This window comes from Mixophyes fleayi, chromosome 2 (assembly GCF_038048845.1).
Source record: "Mixophyes fleayi isolate aMixFle1 chromosome 2, aMixFle1.hap1, whole genome shotgun sequence".
In the NCBI taxonomy this organism is placed as follows: Eukaryota; Metazoa; Chordata; class Amphibia; order Anura; family Limnodynastidae; genus Mixophyes; species Mixophyes fleayi.
The window spans coordinates 367,631,657-367,649,460 of NC_134403.1; the positions used below are offsets into that span (position 1 = coordinate 367,631,657).

Sequence of the window (17,804 nt, forward strand, 5' to 3'; positions counted from 1 at the left end):
CCATTTCATCTGATATTTATGTATAGTGCACCCAGGTGGATAAAAATGTACATTTTATGGTTGCAAAAAATGGTTTTAAGAGGGAATTACAGTTGTGTAATATCCTAATAAATAAAAAAGTTAAGAGACTTAAAAAATAAATAGGATCTGTAGCTTAGCAATGTGTGCAGATGAATGTGTAATTGTTGACCTTTGGGACATGTACAGCTTCTAAGTGGCTAATATCACCCTGAGACATTCATCAGATGCCAAAGTGTTCGGGGCTATAGGATAACACAAAGCCGTAAAGATAGTAACATTGGTCCAATATTTCCAGCCATTGCGGCCCAGTTTCCCGTGGGGATGAGATGGCACCTGGTTTAACTACAACACAGGCCAAACAGATGGAGGAGGATGCCCAGCATATGGGCCTCAAGCTAGAGAACCAGACAACTGACCTTCTTCTATACCAAGGGATGAGACCCCATAACTCTAAGGTCTAGTAAGCTCTAATGCAAACATTAAAATCTGACCAATGAGGATTCACTTCTTCCATAATAAATAACAGATAGTTAAGGAAGCTAAACCCTTCCGAAATCAGAAGATTCTTGGAGTAACATACACATTTTTCGGCTCTTTCACCAAATTCATTGGCCATAAGGAAATCCCTCTAACTGACCACTCACAGTCATGTTAATAGTTTCAAGCAACAAACCATTTTATCTGCAAAATCCTTAATTTTGGGAATATCATGCAACTTTACTGGAAGACAAAACCTCACCTTCACCCCCCCCCCCTGCACTGGCACATAGTTGTGGCAATACTCCAGTCCAGTTAAATTGATTACATGACTCCCCCATCCAAATGGCTCTAACCTGGATCTTAGCATTCGATTCTGGAGCCAGGACCTGGGGATTTCTACATTGGACTGACCTCCGTCTGTACTCCCTTCTTTAGGATCTGTCAAAAACCTAGTTTCCTGGGTTATCAGAACTGTTATAAGTCTCAATATTTTGCCTAATACTATGTGCCTAACTTTGAAATGACTATACAATTGTTGTGGTCTTATTTATATAACCATGGCGTTAGTGAACACAATTTACCCTTTGCGAAGTTGGGTCCTTTGGAGGATAATAAATCAGAAGTTACTTGGAGGTGTAAAATACCCTCCAGGACTAACCCATGAAGGCCTCTAATACTGTTCCTATAATATATATATATATATATATATATATATATATATATATATATATATATATATATATTGGTAGAAGTTCTGGGAAAGTGCTGAATGGCAGAGGTATATGTCCCAGGCTTTCTGCTTTGTGTACATTAAAACCCCAGGGAGATTGTTTATGTGTGGGGGAGAAAGCTTCCCAAAGTATGTTTTTCAGCTGTAGGAAAATATGGTAAGGGTCCCTGGGGTTATGAAAGGAGAGAGAGGGCAGGCTCCATTTCATCAGGCCCATTCTGGGTATTCTGGGCCTCCAGCCTAAATGTAACCTGATTTGCAACTGCACCTGTGTGTGTGTTTAAAAAGCAGTCAGGCTGGACATGCAGTCTCTCTCAGACCTGGGGAGGAGGTTGGATGCCTCCTAAGAGACTCTGCAAATGTTGAGCAATTACCTCTAGGTTTTGTATGTGTGTGGGACACAAGGTCCTTCACATGAGAGAGGGTGTTCCTGTGTGTTACGTTAGTGCCAGACAGGCAAGGTGTTTACTTTGAAGTTTTCTTTGTTCTTCTGTTTAATAAACCTGACTGAGGCCAGTTGTACCCAAAACACTGGACTTGTGTGACCTCTCTGCTGCTGTTCACTACTATCTACCACAGGAGATGGCACCTGTTCCCCTAACCCGGTTACATTGTGGTGGAGCTATGTGAGCGTGAGATCTGTGCATATTTAGAGCAGCAGCAGCTTTAAGAAACCTGCAGGAAGCAGGTCTGTGTGTGTCTGGAAAAATTAAAGTGACAGACACAGTGAAGAAAGATTTGCATTTGACTTATGTGGCTTACAGCAACTAAAAACTGGATTGTTTGTGCACAGCAGCAGTGGGAAGCGGAGAACGACGTGGATATGAGTGACAAATCCTGCTATAAAGTAATGTTTAAACAGAGTGCTTGTTGCATCAGTGCAAAGTGGATAACTCTGTGTTGGAATAACAGAATAGAGTAAATGTGTTTGCAAAACCATTCAGCAGCAGCTGTTGACAGGTTGTCGTACCCGTACATGACAAGAAACCAGGGGTTGTTGTATCAGATGTTCAAAGAAGGAAAATACATTTTGGAATGTTTAATAGTTCCTAAAGCGCATATCATAGCGGCGTTAGACCTGGCTCATGGTAACATAATGGCACAGCATCTAGGGGTAGAAAAAAACCTCAGATAGAATTTTACAGCAGTTTTTCTGGCCAGGGGTTCGATAAGATGTATCTGACTACTGTGCATCCAGCCCAGAGTGTCAGCGCCATGTTCCCAGGCACATTGTAGGGGTCCGCTTGTCACACTACCCTTTGTTATGGTATACCTGTCAGGGAAAAGAAAGCCAGAACAGGTCTACAGTGAAAAGTGTATAAAACTCTGGAAGGATAGAGCTGTTTTGTCAGCTTCCCCGGTCCCCCCAATAACCGCTATTCTTTTGGGTCAGAAAGGAACAGTTGCCAAATCCCCCTCACTCATTCCACAACATGAGTTGTTGGTGAGAAATGGAGGTGTGTTTAGGAATTATAAGTGTTCCACCCACAGGTTGAAACAAGGGGGGTATGTTACAAAAGCACTGGGAAAGTGCTAAATGAGTTATTGTCACGGTTAAATGCAGGAATACAGCTAGGGGCCACAAATATGGTGAAAAACACTCAATGTTTATTTGCAGAAGTGTACTAATAGCAGGTAATAATGAGCTTGTAGTAAATACCAGGTACAAAGCTGATGCAGGGAAGCAGGAGGTATGGAGAGATCCCAAGCAGGAAGTAACCAGAATCATACCATAAGGCAGGAACAACAAGTAACAACAGGATGTGACAACAATAACCAGCAATGTATGCTGGGAGTGACAGCTATAAGTAGGGGAAATCACAGGTGTAAGGAATAATTAGAGCAGAAAGGTTAACTCCTAAAGCACAAGAAGCAGGCACAATCTTAGCACCTCTGGTGATCAGAGGTACTGCTGCTAACACATAAAATGAAACACAAATAATAGTCCAAAAGTCCAGGAGGCAGGAGCTGCCAATACAAAGCAGCAAGCTGTAAGCAGATCGTTACAGTTATATATCCCAGGCTGTCTGCCTTGCGTATATTAATACCCCCGGGAGATTGTTTATGTGTGTGGGAAAAGCTTCCCAAAGCGTTTTTCTCAGCTGTAGGAAAATATGGTGAGGGTCCTTGGGATTATGATTGGAGAGAGAGGGTGGGCTCCATTCTTTAGATCCATCCTCGATCTTCTGGGATGACAAAGTCCACGAACCCAGATTCCACCTCCAGATCGGCAAACAGGATGGAGACTCCGTAAATGCAGAAATAAAGTACTTCATGTGTATAAATAATCTTGCTGAACATGTGTGGATGTATGAACTTAGTTTCAAACAGAGGTAAGTTTGACATCACAATCTTCTTGTTTCAAGAGCTCACACTCCAACTGTCTAGCACACGAGAACAGATATATTGATGATCATGATCACTGTTGACCCTGGGTATTCAGGAGCACTTGCAGCCACTAGCCTTACTATCAGCTTATGGCTAGCTGCTTGCCTGCATTTCTCCGTTTAATTGTAAATCATTGTAACTTTGTTTTGCATCTCAGCTAATTTATTCAATAGAAGGAGAATTCTGTATCCTTCGCTAGATAGCGGAGATAAAGTGTCCTAGTTATAGTGGTAGATTACACGGAGTTAGCACACGAGATACTTGATACGTTAATGAGAGATATTAATCATTGTGTCGCTTGGTGTGCATCCAATATTCCACCAGGCCCATCCTCACAGCTATAATGAACCTCTTAAAAACCTGCTACTAATACATCAAATGGTATGTGGATTCTAAATTATTTGGGTTACAAGATTACGCTACATCATTATAACATTCTCTTAGCGGATTGAAAGTTCTATTAATAAAAATTATTTATTTTTTTTCTTTGCATAATCTAAATCTAAACTTTTCTCTCCAGCACATTTTGTTCAGCCGGTCTTAATGCTAAGCTGAACATTTTGATTGAGCGTTCTCCTAAACCTTAGGTGCGCTCGGAAAAGGTCAGTCCTGGGAATGATGAGTTAGTGGCAGGTTATCCACTAAAGTGTAATGACTGTACCACAGCAAAGCGAGGTCTATTGCCTATTAAAACCCAGGATTAAATCGCAATTTAATTAAACAGCAAAAACACATTGATTTTTCAACGGACATAAAATAGAAATTCCAACATTAAAAGGTGATTAAGCGTGTTTCGGAAAGCCAATTACAAGGGTAAATTAAGATATTTATAAAGTCTGAAGGCCCAACAGAGATGTATAGAGAGCGGAATGTATTAAATCGCTCTTAGCAGTGGACTCACCTCTTCAAAGAGCTCTAGGCTGTATGTGTTATCGTCATCAGCAAAGTACACCACTCCTTCCGGGCGGTTGGAAGCGTTAATATTGTCTCGAAGCCACCGGAGACCAAGGTTTCTCTGCATGGTACCACGTGGCGTGTGTGCCCTCGATGAGCCCGCTCTCAGGTTGTGGGGGCTCTCCACATTCAAGTGCGTGAAGTTGAGTCCTGCTTTCTCAAGCAGATTAGCCACCAGTTTTGTTTTCCTGGGACAGTCTTCCACCACGATCCAGTGCAAACTCACTACGTGGAGAAACGTGTTGGCCAGTCGGACGAGCTCGGCCTTCTGGACTGGGCGGGTATAGGTGGGCGTAATGACGTAGATAATTGGAATGTCCTCATTCCAAGGTGGGGGTCGCGAGTAGACATACGTCCTGACAACCACAGGGGTTTCACGGGTGGTGTGCTGGTGGACGCACTGAAGTGAGTCCTCTTTACTCTGTGTCACGTTGCTCAGAAGAGGTTTGACTGTAGAATTGTCACCTGTTTCCTCTGTAAAAAAAAAAATGAGGACATTTGCAATAGTTATCCATATTGACAAGGAGACTTAGTGGGAGCAGGATCTGGCTGGGGAGAATTAACACCTATGTGACCAAAGCACATTTCACATAACTCCTTTAGGAAGGATAGCGCAGTAAATATCTTTTTATTTCAAGAGTACAGGCAAAACAATCCCCCTTCCATAATTCTACCTATGGCTACTTTGACCCAATAAGCGCAACATTAGCAGATGCCCTTGTGTTTCAAACTTCCATTGTCCCATAGATTGTAATCTTGCGAGCAGGTCCCTCTTACCTCTCTGTCTGTATTTATTACCCAGTATTGTCTTATAAATGTTTGTTCCCATTCGTAAAGTGCTACGGAAGTTACTTGCGCTATATAAATAAATGATGATGATGATGATGAACATTACAAAGTAATGAGGTAGCTCTCCAGAGTATAGGACAGGGTCTGGTTAAGGGTTCAGACTGCCTCATAGCGCCCCCTTGCCTTCCAAGGCAGGCTAGTGCGCGGTCAGTAAAAACAAACTCAGCCTTAATTTAAAATCCGTCTTTTTTACCCCACCACCAATGTTTATGTTCCCGTGTTTTCGAAATTCAGCTCCACTTGACTTTTTAAAAAAACTTGCACCCCAGGCTGCAGCCCAGTCAGCCTATTGGATATTTAGGCCCTAGTATAGGGATACCAAAATATATGTACTTTAGATATATATATATATGGGCAGCATGGTGGCTCAGTGGTTATCACTTATGCCTCTCAGCAGGGTCATGAGTTCGATTCCTGACCATGGCCTTATCTGTGTGGAGTTTGTATGTTCTACCCGTGTGTGTGTGGGTTTCCTCTGGTTGTACCAGTTCCCTCCCACATTCCAAAAACATACTAGTAGGTTAATTGGCTGTTATCAAATTGACCCTAGTCTGTGTTTCTGTCTGTGTGTGTGTTAGGAAATTTAGACTGTAAGTTCCAATGGGACGGGGACCGACGTGAGTGGCAAATATCCTCTGAACAGTGTTGTGGAATTAGTGGTGCTATCTAAATAAATAAATGATGATGATGATATGAGGTACAAGCCAGTTATAGGGCCATATTTACATCCACGGCCATAGCCGAGCCAGATTTTGGGCGGGTAAATTGTCTGTATGGACCAATAATTTCGTATTGGCCCACTCCATCTCACCCCTCAAGTGCAGACTAGGCAGGACACCAAGTAGCCATCATACCAGGGCCCGAAATTTTGCTGGGTCCTGAATATATGGCTAAAAAAAAGTCAAAGTCAAAGTGGAGCTGTTGCCCATAGCGACCAATCAGATTCTAGCTGTCATTTAGAATCACATGACGGCTAGACTCTGATTGGCAGCTCTGTGCAACAGATTTACTTTCCCTTTTTAGAAGGTTTGCTAAATTCACCCCTTGGAATCTAATTCTCTCTGCTGAGTGAATGGGGTTTTTGGTAACTATTAGTGCACAAGACTAAGATGATCATTATGAATGAGCTAAGCCTGAACATGAACATATAGTATAACACTTTTTATTCTCTCCATCTATCTGTGATCTAAAGCTGCAGTACTACATTTGTGATGTACCAATACATCGTCGCTTATCCTCTTAGTAAAAGGCTGCAGTGTAGTGTGAGATGAATTAATGTTCCCCCTATTATTATTTTTTTGTAGATTCTTTAAATCCTTTTCCTCTGTAACTAGAAAATTTCTGTCAAATAATGCAGCTGTCACATGTCAGGTGTCATTATTCAATAATGCTGATAAAACCTGTCTGAAATTAAAAATAATACAGGGGGAAAAAAACAGATTCTGTCCTTTAAATGACACCCTGCACATAACCGGAAAAGTGAACTATTATTTAGCCTCAATTCACTAGGAGCATCGTGCCTCTTGCCTCATGCCTCAGTCACTAGGGAATTGATGGCCTGCATTCTCAAGGATCTTGGTTCAATGACGTCTCCAAATAACACACACAGCACAATATTAAAATGGACCCACCCAAATACACACATTGGAAGCGGCCATTTTGTCGGCTGAGCGAAAATCATGAGGCAGGAAGTGATGTCACAAGGTACTAGTGAATTGATCTTTAATATTGGTTCAACCATACCGTCCAATAGAAGTGTAGCCTATTGCAAAGTGGGTGGGGTTTTGTGATAATTTTTGTGGGCAAATCTCTTGGGAGTTTTTCTGGTTCAGTGGGTGGGGTTTGTGCCGATCAGGGGTGGGGCTTATTTTTATTTTCAAATATTGGGAGGTATGGTTCAGCCCCTAAAATGAATGTATATAGGCATGTTTAAACCATTTAGTGTATTTTGCATTAACCATACTGAAGAAACGTTCTTCGAGCAGGGTTCCCACACACAGAACCCAAGAGCACTGTAGAAGGAGAGTTAACTTGTAGTTAATTGGCTGCGAACATTTGTTTAAGAATATATTTAAAAGATCTAATGTTTTATCTATAAAGGGAACCTTGAATAATCCAGCCATTAATAATTCTATTTCTAAAGGTTAGTGCATCTAAGGTGAAGGAAAAAGATTATATCTGAATTACTGAATTATATGCTGCTTGGTTTTGTCCCGGACGATAGAAAGGTCAATGACTTTTACATTTAATCAGAGAAATGGGCCCATGAATCTGCTTAATATCAATGGCTGGTTAGCTATGAGTAATGGGCAGCGCACCGCTGGCAGAGAGTATTGTCATTAAACAATTCTATAAATATGTGGAAACATTTCTTCTTATTCAACATTTGCATTTAAGGTCAAATAACTGCAGAGAGAGAGATGGGATCTGCTATCTAACTTGTCGCGCTATGCTTCACAGAATTCTTGTGCAAATATGGTTGTTTGACCCCTATGGGCATCCATAGGTGCACATCACCTATCTACTCTCTGGGATTGTTCCCGTTCCATTTATGGATTCACTGCAGCTTGTGCCAGCTAACTATGTGCCCCAGAACACGTCACATGTTGGTTACTAGAGATGTTTTGGTTTTGGATCTGGATTGACTTAGTGTTTTGGTTTTAGCAGAACTGCCCTCGTGTGTTTTGGTTTTTGATTCTTATTTTTTTCTAAAATCCTTATTTTTTTTTCTAAAATCACATAATTTGGCTCTTTTTGTACCTACATTATTATTAACCTCAATAACATTAATTTCCAGTCAATTTTTTTGTCAAGTGACAATGGCACTGAGCAATGTCACTGGAGAGTGACAAGAACACTGCTACGCCTGTTTCTGTGTGAGCAATGGCACTGAGCAATGTCACTGGAGACTGGAGAGTGACAAGAACACTGCTACGCCTGTTTCTGTGTGAGCAATGGCACTGAGCAATGTCACTGGAGACTGGAGAGTGACAAGAACACTGCTACCCATGTTTCTGTGTGAGCAATGGCACTGGATCTCCTGGGGAGGGAGGTACTTATGGAATCCAAAACCCGCAAAAGTTTTGCCTCTTTTCAGATCCTAGGACGCGTGAAAGTACCGAGCCGGCTCGCTAGCCTACTCGGATCCCATAAGTCCGGGTGGGCTTGGTTTTCAGAAAACCAAGCCCGGGCATCTCTAGTAGTTACATCACTACTTATCAGATTTAATTGCTCATAATGTAACAACTATTTGGCAGATGATACCCATTAGCATGTGTGGGGTTATCATCCAACCAGGACACAGAAATGCTTCTTTACTTAGGCAGGGCAGTGACTATTTGAGGGCTCTGTCCAGAGTCCCCGCCTGCGGACCGCTTTGCTTCATTCAACGCTGCTCTGCATAGCACAGCTCTGTGTGCAATGATAGGGAAGGTCGCACGGTGGTGTGAAGCAGCCTGTTACAGTGTTGGCCAATATACTGTATAGGTCTGGGCCTGATAGATTTAAAGGAAGCCGACTGTTTGCAAGCGGGAATGACCTGTAAAGTGACCCTTTTATTAGCAAAATAATATTGATTAGAGTAGATGAGTAATGAATGGAGAGGAGTTAAATTAATTATTTAATGTTAATTGCTAAGCAGCAAAGTTGGCCTGGTCATTAAAGTTACTAAACTATCCACTGGTGGGCTCCAAGTCGTGGAAAGAGTGTGTGTGGGGGGCAGGCGTGGCATCTGGGCATCACACAGCGGGGGATGGGGCTACAATATTGAAGTGGGTGAGATCCGGGAGGGGGGAGGGAGACCTGCTCTTCTGAGAATCTGGGAGACTCTCCGAAAATTCAAGAGTATCTCGGACATGCCGGGTGAGTAGGCGAGGATGCTCCAAGTCTAAACGGGCCCCTGTAGCAGGTATGGAGAAACTTGGGACAAGTGACTTTATTGCCCTCTGATAGATTGTAAGCTTGCGAGCAGGGCCTTCTCACCTCTTTGTCTGTTTTACCCAGTTTGTTTATTAGTTTATTACGTTTGTCCCCAATTGTAAAGCGCTACGGAATATGTTGGCGCTATATAAATAAATGATGATGATGATGATGATATGACAAAATCATCTTAAAAAAAGGCTATTTTGTAGATGTTTTTACATAATGTATATGTGCTACATAAAAAAAATTATTGGGTGATTGCAATGGACACATTACATGACGATTTTTCTACTCGCTTACAGGAAGAAGAAAAAAAAAAATTGAAAAAATGAGGTGGGTGGGGCTCGATGTTGTGGCATGTGGTGAAAGTGGGTGGGGCAATCATTACCAAGCCCCACCCACTCCAGCAACAAAAAAAAAAGTGGCAGTGGCTATCATATCATTACTCCAGTAGATGCCAGGCAAATCTCTCTGTTGGCATTAACCACTTGATCGATAGGGAGAGGCCCCATCTCCAGCGTAAATACCACTTTTCGCCAGAGAAATGAGTTTTCTCCCTATAAGAAGTCTACTGAACCCATGAACCAGATTTTGGCCATTTCTCAAGTCAATGGGCCACTCGGCTTCTGTCAGGACATTTTTGGACTGTATTGTAAAAGAACAGGCCAGTTGGGGTTTCGTTCTCTCTTCTGCCTCGTTTGTTTTTTGTTATCTCAATGAGCATCAAATCTAATTATGTTACTATATTTTTTATTGTATTTCCGTCTTACTCCTTAGAATGGTGAGGTAGAGGCTGGTCGGGTGCTGGTGCCACAGTGTTAGGAGGAGAGCCCATGGGAGGACGATGAGAAGTGTGGTGAGAAGGTTTCGTCTCCTCAGCATGCTGTCGCGATTGTCCGTGACTGTTCATTTCTTTACCTGGAGGAAAATTAAAAAAAAGTGGGTGTAATTTATTGCATTAAATGGAGATGTTGCCTATAGCAACCAATCAGATTCTAGCTTTCATTTTGTAGAATGTACTAGATAAATGATAGCTAGAATCTGATTGGCTCTTCAAACCCGCCGGAAAACTCTTGGCTTGATACATTTACCCCCTGATGTACCAGGTTTTTAGGATTGGTAGCAAAACACTCTGATTAGATTTATTGTTGTGTTTGTGACCAACATTGTCCCATCGACGTTACAAACCGGGATACATGGGTTTCACGACTTTTTAATTCACAAATAGGACAGCCCGAAACTTTAGAGATTCTCCCTGTTAGGTTTCCCCTGTGGGGGCTGAGGTTCAATGAACGGGAGGGGCTGTGGGGCAAAGTACCACCCAATATTCAATGCATCTCATAATAAACTCCATCTTTCTCATGTAACCTGCAAAATATCCAAAACAGGTTTGAGCACCACTGTATTAAGCGGTACAGAACTTTCTGTTACCTAGGAGAATGCAAGGCAATCGCAGAGATACATGACATTTTAGGTTTTTATTCATTAAATGTTTCCTTCTGGCTCCTCATTGATTTAAAGAGAAACTTAACAACACAAAACTGAAAATTACAGGTGTTGCCTATAGCAACCAATCAGATTCTAGCTATCCTTTACCATAATGTAATAGATAAGTGATAGCTAGAATCTGATTGGTTGCTATTGGCAATACCTCCACTTTTCCTTTTTAGAAGGACAGATACAGTAAAGTCCAGTTTGGTTATTTCAGGTACATGCAGTAATTTCTCTTAGAAACAAGGATATTATGACATTTATCCATATATTGTAGGTTTTTTCCTATAAAACATTGACTCTTTATAAAGTTTCAGGTCAGGTCTGAGAACCTTCTAAAGACACTGGACAAGTTAGATTGCTGTTACACTCTACTTATTCATAATTAGATTCCGACTCAGCTATGCGGCAACTCGATTCTTTGAACTTGACTTTGATATAACGATGAACCACATGTAATGGAATATAAATTGCTAAGTCAGCAGAATTTGGTCATTTGTTCTGTCCACTTTTTCCACTCAAAAACCTTTTGAAATGACATTTTCAGACGGGTTCTCTGTGCAGGACTGACTTCCCCAAGGGCAAAAGAGACCATTTGATCTTATTTTTTTTAGTTTCATCCTTTCTTAAGTTTCCTTGAAATAAATTATATATTTGCTAAAGTTTTTAGATCATTTTTTTTTCTTCCTTTTCTTAACAAACTTCCAACTTCAATGATGTTCAATGTATATCTCTAACCATTAGCTGTCCATGTGGAGTACCCACTAGGGTCAAGATCCTGCAGTCGCTGGGAGACTTTATATCTATCTATCTATCTATCTATCTATCTATCTATCTATCTATCTATCTATCTCATATCTATTTCTATATCTCATATCTATCTATCTCATATCTATCTATCTATCTCATATCTATTTATATATCTCATATCTATCTATCTATCTATCTATCTCATATCTATCTATCTATCTTTCTATCTATCTATCTATCTCATATCTATCTATCTCATATCTACCTATCTATCTCATATCTATCTATCTATCTTTCTATCTATCTATCTATCTATCTATCTATCTATCTCATATCTATCTATCTATCTTTCTATCTATCTATCTATCTATCTATCTCATATCTATCTATCTCATATCTATTTATATATCTCCTATCTATCTATCTATCTATCTATCTATCTATCTATCTATCTCATATCTATCTATCTTTCTATCTATCTATCTATCTATCTATCTCATATATATTTATATATCTCCTATCTATCTATCTATCTCATATCTATTTATATATCTCCTATCTATCTATCTATCTATCTATCTATCTATCTATCTATCTATCTATCTATCTCATATCTATCTATCTATCTCATATCTATCTATCTATCTATCTATTTCATATCTATCTATCTCATATCTATTTAAATATCTCATATCTATCTATTCCATATCTATCTATCTATCTATCTATCTATCTATCTATCTATCTATCTATATATCTCATATTTATCTATCTATCTCATTGCTCTCTATGTTACATATCTATCTATCTATCTCATATCTATCTATCCATTCATCTGTCTGTCTGTCTATATATATGTATATATGTCAATCATATCTATCTCTCTTATCTGCATATACAGTATATATATATATTATATACATGCTATACTTATACTATATATTATATATACTGTATATATTAAGTGGATTTGACACAACTAAGACTGATCACGTTACATTATGTGAATGAAACAAGGGGATTAATTCCCTTTAAGTAACTATTCCCAGTAGTAAGACCAAGGTACAGTGGTGATGAGAGGGGATCTGTCCCAGCATAACGGCCGACAAACAATACTTGTCCTGGGGTGAGGATGATTCATGCTGATTAATATGTAGGTGATACAATATAACGAGTCAGAGCCTGATATAGGCAGGAAATGCTTCTACATCCCATGAAGGTCACTTCTGCAATTACTTATGAATAAGGTCCCTGAGGTTAAGCTTGGTACACCCTACAGGCTTTTCACCCTATTATCGTGCCGACCACATGATAAACGACCATCCGATATCGCATTAGTGTGTACGCTCATATGTTCATGTTTTATATTATCAAAGCCCATTGTATCGTTTGATTTGATTCTATTAACTGAATAAAAATCACGATAATCGATGGAACGATGTTGGGCAAATATGGCAGTGTGTACACACTCACCACCAGCAGTGCAGGCAGATATCTGTACAGTGTACAGAGTCACGATCTGTTCAGCAGATGGTTATGAGAGATGAAGATCACAGATGTGATGGTAAATCGTGTATAATGTGTACACATGGATCTGCATGATCATCAAGACTTTCATTCGTTAGTAACATTGTTACAGAAATCGCATCTGCAGTAATGTTCTGTAGCGTGTACCCAGCTTAAGTCATCTATTTTGCAATACAGTTTTTGAACTACACAACAGCTGTGAGACATGTTTTGTTGCTGTGGGCACCAGACAGGTCAGTGATTTATATACTTTTGCCAAAAATAATCTATAATATGTCAACAATTACCATTATGTTATACTCTACACTTATCCCCTGATATGAACTTTATCGTTCAATATTTAATTAAAAAGTATTATTACATTTGGTCACTGTGCTAATTTCCCCTCTGAGTACAGTCTTTTAATGATGTATTTTACTCCTGCATGTATTACTGCTTCCAGGTCCCTTTACAGACATCATTACTCCCTTTAATGGAAAGTAAGATGGATGCTGCCAATATACTTTGTATAACCCTCTCCTTGCTCTGGCTAATTGACCTCTGTCCGTGTTTTATTTGTATCAGATTGTGACTCGCTGAACTCCACAAGTCTCCGGGGCCTCCAAACCTTCTTACAAGTCCAACTCATCTCTAAATAGATTTTAAAAATGTATTACATTCACTAAACGATAATAATAATAGTAAACAGTGAAGTGATTGTAAGCTCTTTGAGACAGAACCTGTTGTTCTCATATATCTGTTGTCAGGTACGTAGCCATCAGGGTGTGTTTGGTTAGAACGTGGTTTGGTTTGGACATGTAAGGATTGATTCACGTTCGGACGTAACCTGTCCGCAACTTGCGTTTAAATTAAGAACACGGAAAATCAGCGTAGTACCGCCCATATTCAAAGCCAAGCGAGTCTCAATTTCCATGTGAATCTGGGTGTACGTACGCTCTGCCTAAACATTACTTGCCATAACATACAGAAAAGAATGCAGTATATGTACAAATCTATGGGGGGTATTCAATTGAGGTTTTTTTTAGACCGCGTTAAGTCATTTTAACGCTGTTTTTTTTATCATTTTCGAGCGGGTTAACTTTACCCGCGATTCAATTCCATTTTTAACGCTACGCTTTTTTTCATGAAGCGGTCCTCTCGCGCTTCAGTAGAAGGTCTATTGTAAGTATAGGGTGTGCGAGAGGCAGCCTCGTTAAAAGCTATTCAATTGTTTGTTAATGTGGCGCGTTAAACAGGAAAATACCTCTTTGGGGTGTGATAAAAATAAAAAACCTATGAAAACTATTTGAAATCATGTAATAATGTTAAAAAAAAAAGTTAAATTATGTTTATCACTAATGCCTAACATGAAAAAGTTGATTTTCTTGTGAAAAAATAATAAAATAAAAAAACCTAAAAAATTTAAATAATAAAATCACTAATTAATTATATTTATGTATGTTTTTGGTACAAATATGAATGTAGAAATGTGTATTGACATGGTATAGATGGTTCTATGGTAAAAAAAATTGTTAAATAAATAATGATGCTAAAGAAAGTACTGTAATGTAGATATTATCAATGTGTAATGCAATCTAATGTATAGAAATGTATGCAAATCCTTTTTTTTCTGTTATACATGACCACATTAAAACTCCCCTTCACTCCCCTAAAAACTCGCAAACCCAATGATTAACGCGCGGGGGCAGCATTTCCTCTTTTTCAATTGAATAGCGAGTTCACGAGTTTTCACGCTGCGTTAACTAAAAACGGTCGGTATATCAGTCAAAAACCCGCGTGTGATTTTTTTTTACGCAGCACGAAAAAAAAAAAAAATCTCGCTGACAATTGAATACCCCCCATAAGTGTAATATAAGGTCACATCAAAACACATGCAAAATAATTTATATCATAAATTAAAGGAACAACTCTAAACCGTATTATCTTTAATAAAATATGCTGTGTCATTCATCGCTATCAGTCAGCGCTCACACCTGCTCTGTAGCCGGTGCAAATGATATGGCTGAAGCAAGCGTACACAGAACTGGTGTCAGCCGCATCTGCGTCAGGACGCCCTCGGCGCGCTCCTTACTGTCCCACGCGCCTACGTCCGTCCGCCCCGCGGCCCAGGCAGTTGTGTTATTGGCATTCAGACTTGAATTACATGCAGTTACATTCATTGGTGTAAGGTCCGTTCTGGAGAACGCGCAGTTATTTCACGCAGAGGGCCTGGAGCGAGAAAGAAAAACGCTGCCTCCCTTGCCCTCAATTTTATCCAAATAAACTTAAAAAAATAATAAACTGTAGCCCGATTCAGCGTTGCGCTCTGGGCGGTCGCCCTTCTTGCACAGCCCTAGATACGGCGCTGATTTCACGCAGCATATGGCTCGCAAATGAGTCCGAACATAAATCAGGCTCATAGCGGTTGAGAGATTTTGTCCAATATTTAGATTTTTTTTTAAATGCAGGGACGTAGGACAAAGCTTTATTTTAACCAATATCCGTTACAATGCTGTCTATCAATTTCGCTAGGAACATTCGTGAAGTATACGGCACAGTGGATGCCGCCATTGCGCAGAACGAGCCAATATTCCTGTAAATGCAGCTCATCGATTCTTAGTGACATCACTCTGGGGAGAGGAACAAACTTTCTAGTAAATAGAGAGATGCACTCTCAGGAATATCGCTTCTGCCTGTAATATGGCTGCCCGCTCTCTGAGTAGGTGACAGGCGATCTTTAAGCGCATAAACGCTGTCCTTACGGAGCAGCCCTGACCTTGGGCGAGTCCTACTGCTGACAAATCCCATCTCTCACCCTGCCTCAGCCGCACCGTATATCCATAATCACTTCTGCATTGAACTCGGCCCCAGGTGTTCAGACAAACAAAAAAAAAAGAGTGAAGGAGAGAGAGAAACACGAGATTAGTTTGTTCACTGAATATTTAAACTGCAGGAAGAGCTTTGGGACGACGTGTTTTTATTAATTTTCTTTTCAATTTTGTTCTGAGGGCGCTCCAGGGCTGGTTGTTTGTGCAGCAATCACCAGGAACCAAATTACTTAAGTCATGCAGATTCCTGGAGACCAATGAGGAGCCCAGTAAGGACCGTGAAGGATTCGAGACACGGTCTCAATTATTCATGAGGATGACCTCTGCTTCTATACCCCATGTATTATTCATGCTTGTTTGTTCTCTGAGCGCATATACACCCGCCAGACACAACTCTCCTCCAATTTAAACCCAGATAAAGAATCGGCTCCATCTGTCTCTCCCACTTGCCTTTTTTTTTTTTTTTTCCGTTTCCCAATTACTGAGCTGCTTCTCGTTCCAGCCATGTTCTAGGAAACGAGATGTGCTCTCCTAAATATCAGAAGGTGGGAAATCAAAGAATATCTGCTGTAAAGAGAATTCTGCCGAGTGAGGAATGGGGGATTACTGATGAAAGGGAAGCAGCACAATTCACTGTTTTGTTTTTTTTTGGTAGGAAATCCCCCCCCCCACCCCTCCCCAGATTTACCTGACCGGACAGGTGCATCAGCCTAGACCAGTGTTTGCTAACCTCTGACACTCCAGGTGTTTGTGAAACTACAAGTCCCAGCATGCTTTGCCAATACATAGCAGCTTATTGCTGGAAGGGTATGCTGGGACCTGTAGTTTCACAACACCTGGAGTGTCACAGGTTAGCCAACACTGGCCTAGACCAATATATGGGTACTTTTGTCTGTCCTATGGCGAACATGATTTGTTACAGACTGTGCAGAAGAGCAGGCTTTATTTAGTATTACTCATGGCTCACCGATTATTCAGATCGCTGTTACACGTTTCCACTAGAAATCCCCACTAGATTCACAATCAATATTGTGACGCCAAGTGACACGGTGACAAGTTGTGAAATGTAATAATGGACCCGTAAAGTGTGCAATAAAATCTACTCCATCTGTGTAGTCACTCAGCATTCTTAATCTCTGGTCAATTTAAATGTGGGTGTCATTAGTGAGGGGGTCAGTGCTGGAACCCACATCATTTTGGTAATTTGGTGATTGTGAAATATGGTCATAATTCCTCTTACAGTTGTTTGGGGGGGGGGGGGGGTGGACCATTAATTTTGGTATGCTATCATCATCAAACATGGGGAGAACATACAAACTCCACACAGATAAGGTCCTGTTCGGGAATCAAACTCATGACCCCAGTGCTGTGAGGCAGAAGTGCTAACCACTGAGCCACCGTGCTGCCCCTAATGTGTGTTTATCTTTTGCGTCCCTTTAATATATTGTATATACCATAATAAACATTGTGGGCCTGATTTATCTTCGCACGCAATGTGAGTGCAACTTAGGTTTAAGAAAACGCACGTAATTTTCACGCACGTCCGCCCAGATTCAAAAACAAGAGGAGCCCATGATACGTTTCCATTTGAATCTGGGTATTAGTACACTCTGGCTATACATTACCTGCTGTATGCAGACAGAACACACTGCAGGATAGGCACATGCATATGTGCAACATAAACTCTCATCGTGCAAAAAAAAAAAAGTATTCTATAACATAAATTAACAACTCTATAAACATTAATAAAATTATGCTTAAAAAACTTTTTTTCTTTTTTCATTTTTGCTTACATGAAATTCATAAATCAGGATATTCTCGGTGTACTGTACCTAAAATGCATTTGTACAGATTCTATTACTTGCAAACACATGTTGTGGCATGCA

The 17,804-nt window shown here is 40.3% G+C and overlaps 1 protein-coding gene across 1 annotated transcript in view; it reads right to left on the minus strand.

Moving 5' to 3' along the window:
- LOC142139615 (galactosylgalactosylxylosylprotein 3-beta-glucuronosyltransferase 1-like) overlaps positions 1–17,804 on the minus strand; it is a 103,502-nt gene that overhangs the window by 12,352 nt on the left and 73,346 nt on the right. Inside the window, exons 2-3 of the mRNA XM_075197381.1 lie at positions 10,114–10,261; positions 4,521–5,047 (exon numbers count right to left, since the gene is read on the minus strand). Of these exons, the coding sequence (XP_075053482.1) occupies positions 4,521–5,047; positions 10,114–10,225 (639 nt within the window). The 5' untranslated portion in view covers positions 10,226–10,261. The remainder of the gene's footprint in view (positions 1–4,520; positions 5,048–10,113; positions 10,262–17,804) is intronic.